The 5,343-nt window shown below is 41.8% G+C and overlaps 1 protein-coding gene across 1 annotated transcript; it reads left to right on the top strand.

Annotated features, from left to right (window-relative positions):
* Window positions 1–2,104: 2,104 nt before the first annotated feature.
* On the top strand, window positions 2,105–3,002 carry LOC136224343 (protein LITTLE ZIPPER 4). The gene is made up of 2 exons (XM_066012662.1): window positions 2,105–2,462; window positions 2,596–3,002. Exon 2 carries the CDS (start codon window positions 2,598–2,600, stop codon window positions 2,817–2,819), a length of 222 nt encoding a protein of 73 aa, XP_065868734.1. The 5' UTR covers window positions 2,105–2,462; window positions 2,596–2,597; the 3' UTR covers window positions 2,820–3,002.
* The last annotated feature ends 2,341 nt before the right edge of the window (window positions 3,003–5,343 follow it).

Raw genomic sequence — 5,343 nt, 5'->3', positions numbered from 1 at the left:
GGGGAAGATACCACGTGATATTGCATGGGATCCCGGAGGTCGTATGCTATGTCTTCCTCATAGTCGCTTGAGCTTCAAGGAAACGGATAAAGAGTACATTGTGACGCCTCTAGGAAGAAATGAGATTCCTAGAACATACACACTAGGAATGAACCGAGCCTCCCACTTGGTAAATTCGGAACTTGTTATTTTGTTCTTGATTGAGATGCATGTGTTGGGATATATGTTGTGTTTGTTGAGGGGACGTCAACCCTACGAGGAGTCAATCAGGAGTGATTTTATGGTGAAGAGAGTGAGCTTCAAAGAGTATTTGGTGAATGGGAATGGCCATCCGGGTGATGTAGAGAGAATGGAAGAAATTCAAGAATGGCGGGATAGTGGCCAAGTTAGTGAAGAGGCGACTCGAGAAGCCACGAGATTGTTAACCCAAGACAAAGAAGGAATCGATACAAGTGTTCTTGGGATCACTACGAAGTAGGTTGACAAGTATCGTCGGGACATCCCATTTGATGTCGGCTATGAGCGGAATGAAGTTATGATCAACGTCCATGTTCGTAAAGTGGAGATTGAGGAGGACCGGGGTTGGTCGGTTTGACATGTCGTGGGAGTGTGGAGGAGCTTCCAAGACATTGTGGAGGATTGGTTTGATCAACTACGCCGAGATATTCCATTCGATGTCGGTCGGGTATTGAGGCGCGCATTACGGGGGATGAGCACCGAGAACAAGACACAAGTTGGGGTGTGGGAAGAGTTCATAAATGGAAGGAGAAACCAACAATATATGGAGTGGATAACACCTACCAAGCACCATTCTTGTTCTATAGTTGAGTTGGGGACCAACTCTTTTGAAGAAGAGGAGTATGATGAGGGCATCTCGCACTCATACGCGGGGCGTAAGATAAAACACACGCAGCATGAATCCGGAGCCGAGAGAAAGGAAGAAGGAAGAAACCCACGCGGAAGGGGGATCGCTAAGGCATTCCACGCGGAGCGTATTGTCCAGTACGTGAAGCGTGGATCGAACCTTCAAAGAGAACCAGTTCCAGGAGGTCATGCACGCGGGGCGTACTCCCAAGGATGTGGAGCGTGCTTCCTCATACGCAGGGCGCAGATCAAGCATCGGGAACGAGTTCTAGTCAGGAGGTCAACTACGCGGGGGCGTAACACTAGAGACGCCACGCGTAAACCCCATCAACAAGACGCACCAGGATCAGGAGCGGCACCGCGCGGGGCGTAGCCAGACCTACGCGGGGCGTGTCTCGTCTGTAGGATACTTCTTCACCAAGTTCTCTATGCTTGGGACCACTCCTTAATTACACCTTTGCCACTCCCTAATTACAACTCTACCACTCCTTATTTACAACCATGTCACCCCTTTACCATTAACCCAATTTACCCTTTAGCTTTGTATTTTAAGTAGTTATGTAATTTACCTTTTTTGTAATTTGACAATTAGGTTTTTGAGGTGATATAAATTCATCTCTTTCTCTTTGTAAACTTAACTTTTTATCAATCAATATTAAAACTTCTTCAAGAAGCTTGTTAAGGTTTTCACATTCAACAATGGGGGATCTTTGATTTCCTACGGATTTAGTCCGTAAAACCCCGGGATTCACTCCTTCTAGTTTAGCTAGAGAAGAAATATCTTTGTAAGTTTACGATTAAAACTTTCAGATAAAACCGATCTGTATCAACATCTTCCGCATTTAACTTACTGTTTCGTAACCGAATGATCAATTGATTACATTTTACGTAAGTTTAGGGGGCTAACTGAATATTTTATGCAAGTTCAGGAGGCTATCGGAACACTTTAAAATTTTAGGAGACTAATCAAGTTTTTTGGACAGTTCAGTTGGCAAATGATGTATTAAGCCTAAAAAGAAAGAAAAGAATCATATAATCCGGAGAAGAAGAAATAAAACAAAAGAGAATTAATAATGAGGGTATTAAAAAGAAGAAATAAGAAATTATCAAAAAAAAAAAAAGAAGAAATAAGAAGAGAAGAAGAAGAAGAAGAGGGTGGGGGGTGGGGGGGTGAAATCATGTGAAATTATGTGAAATTATGATAGTTGGAACCAATCCAAAGCATCATTGCGAATCTTGGGGGACTGCCCCTTCCCCTGCCCTATCTCACCATCATTTTTACAACGCCTAATTGTAAAAACTTAGCAGCACCATCATTCACATGACCTCATCAACATCATACCCCCAAATTACATTTCTTTTTTTTACCCTCAATCGGCCGCCTTCCATGCTTACACTTCCATGATTCTCCTGTCAGAACCCAACCTTTCTCTCTCCTCTCCTCCCCCTTTCTCTCTCTAGCCACCTAGCATCTTTTTCTCTATATAAATCCATCCCTTTTGTCCCTCCCTCCCAACTTCACTTCACTTATCTCCATTCAAACCAACATTACATTTCATCCTATTTCTACTGCTGTGCATTTTCCTCCCCTGCAAAAGGTAAAATCTTTTTAGAATTACTTCAAACACATAGGCCCCCCACTTTCTTATCTTCTTCAGAATAGACACTTTCTTTCATTTTTTTTACAATAGTGGTCCATGTTTTTCTAATTTATTTACTGTTTTCTAATAGATATGGAAAGACTGAACTCCAAGTTGTACATACAAAACTGCTACATAATGAAGGAGAATGAAAGGCTAAGGAAGAAAGCACAGCTTCTTAACCAGGAAAATCAAGCATTACTTACAGAGCTCAAGCAGAAATTAACTAAGGGGAATTCAAAAGGCAATAATGGGAGTAGTGGGAATATTCCTGATCTCAACCTCAGTTCAAGTTCATCTCAAAATCCTAACTAGAATTATATATTATCACCCCAACTCTAGGACTCTCTTCTCTTTTGCCCCTTTTTGTGTAAAATCATAGTTCTTTTTTAAGTTTCAGTCATATAGGACAGTATGTAGAAGAAGGTATTTTCCAGTTATGCTTATCTTTCTTTTTTTGGGGGGGTTAAACTAAGAAAAATATGGATTTCTGGTATGTAATCCAATTAATATATAATATGTTATAGTTTTAGATAAATTCTATTATATATGATCTTCCTCTATTATTGTCACATTCTCTATCAAATTTCTCCTTAATTGAAGTAATTGTTCAATGAACACTGAAATATGTGATGAACTTCTAATTGATTCACTTCCACCCCCAATTGATAATTCTAGATTTTAGAATTATAAAAACAATTGATCATAATTGAACACCAGAAAATCATCATATTGAAGTGGTAATCATTATATGATCCGGACCACAATAGGGAGTAATGGTAAATTGAAGGGGTAATCATGATATTTTCAGTTTTCATGTGCAGGAAAATTTAAAATTTTGTTAGTCAAGGTAATTAAGGACTTGAAGGGGAGGCTAGAAGTCTAGCTATATAATTTGATTCAAACTGGGCATGTAGCTAGATGCTCTTGTTTTATTTTATATTTTTATTCCAAGAGGGAATAAATAGAATGGAAACAAAAAGGCTGGATACCAAAAGATTAGAAAGAGAGCTTTTCATATAGATTTTGTGTGACAGGAGTATCTAATCAAAGGTTACATAACCAAAATATTCAGAGGAAGTCAATGTGGATTTATTAAGTCAATGTGAATTTATTAAGTTTTTTTTTTTTTTTTTTTTTTTTTGGTAAAAGGGAGGGGTTAAACTCCGGAAAACAAAGAAGAAACTGAACAAACAATTAAGTTCTGACACGCCGAATAGTTGAAGCTCCATTATTGTCAGCATCAAGGATATTCTGGAGGCCTGCAGGCGGCACAACACACTCGTGATGACCTAAGGAGAGATTCCCTGCGAAATTCGCCAACCAATCAGCAGCTTTGTTACCTTCCCTAAAGGTGTGAGCTACTGTGATGTCCCAATTCTGTTTTAGAAGCGTTCTACATTCCTCAATTAACCAGGCGTGACGATGGAAACAATTTCCAGTATCTGATACCAATCTCACTGCCGTCAATGAGTCCGATTCCAGAATAACCCGTCTGAACCCTGAAGCCCAGGCCATTTTCAAACCATAGAAGATTCCCCAAATTTCCGCCAAGACTGCAGTGCAAACACCCAAATTACAGGCAAATCCCCTTTTCCAATTGCCAGTGCTGTCTCTCATCAAACCCCCGGTGCTTGCGAAACCCGGATTGCCTTTGCACGCGCCATCCGTGTTAATTTTTATCCAGTCATCTTGCGGTGGTTTCCACGCGATGTGCATATTGTTGTACACACTCAATCTTCCTAGACCGCTACGCATCGCAACAGCAGCACTTTCCTTCACCTGTGATATTATAAATTCCACTTTGTCCCTGCAGTTAGCTCCTGTCGAAAAAACTTCTGCATTCCTCCATCGCCACAACCACCAGCAGACCACTGCAAATATACTTGTCCAGTCCCATGATCTCCACTTCCTCTCGATACTGAGATTCCCGTCCATCCAGACTTGAAAATCCGGGCTGTAAAAATCATTTCTTCTTTCGCTTGGTACGAAACAATCCCAGATTTTCCTTGCTTCCACGCAATCCCGGAGAACGTGACTTGTCGTTTCAGGTTCCGGGCAAGAGGGACAGCGGTCCTCCACGCACAGATGCCGTCGTCTCCTATTATGATTGACCATAATCGCCTCATGCCGAGCTGTCCAAAGAAAGAATTTCATTCTTTCTGTTACCTGCAATTTCCAAATTCGGTCCCAACCCACATGTTGTCTGTCCATGTGGCTATCCATTCCCTTATTTCTTTGCAGAGCGTACGCTGATTTCACAGAAAAATTCCCTGAGCTTGTGGCTCCCCAGGACCATCCGTCATCCTCCATTGCTTCTTCTATCAGGACCTGCGAGGCAATTTTGTAGAGAGCCATTTGGGGGAGGTAATTTTGCAGTATATGCCATGGCCATCCTGATACGTTTCCCCAGTACTCAGAAACTGATTTTCTTAGCTCTGTTTCAGGTATAGTTGCGGTTGCCATGTCCTTGAGTCGTGAATTATCCACCCATCGATCAAGCCAGAAGCTAGTATTCTCCCCCGACCTTACCACGCGGTTCAGACATTGCTGCAGAAGCTTTATTCCTTGAACAACACATCTCCAAACATGGTTGTGTCCTGGCTTAGCTTTTATTCTATTAATCTCCACCTCACCCCCCATGTATTTGTGTCTCAGAATTTGCACCCAGAGGGTATCAGGTTCGGTTAGGATTCGCCAGCCTAGCTTCGCTGCTAGGGCAAGATTATACTCATGCGTCTTCCTGATTCCAAGACCCCCGTTTTCTCGGTTCTTGCAGACAACATCCCAGTTTACCAGGCTAAGCCGTCGTTCTCCCTCTTTCGCTCCCCAAAGAAAT

Source organism: Euphorbia lathyris, chromosome 3 (genome assembly GCF_963576675.1).
Source record: "Euphorbia lathyris chromosome 3, ddEupLath1.1, whole genome shotgun sequence".
NCBI classification, from domain to species: domain Eukaryota; kingdom Viridiplantae; phylum Streptophyta; class Magnoliopsida; order Malpighiales; family Euphorbiaceae; genus Euphorbia; species Euphorbia lathyris.
The sequence above is the reverse complement of the archived record's forward strand: the minus strand, read 5'-3'. Positions and strand labels throughout refer to the sequence as shown.

Coding starts and splice junctions, on each gene's coding strand:
- LOC136224343 (XM_066012662.1), top strand. CDS start 2,598: ATGGAAAGACTGAACTCCAAGTTGTACATACAAAACTGCTACATAATG.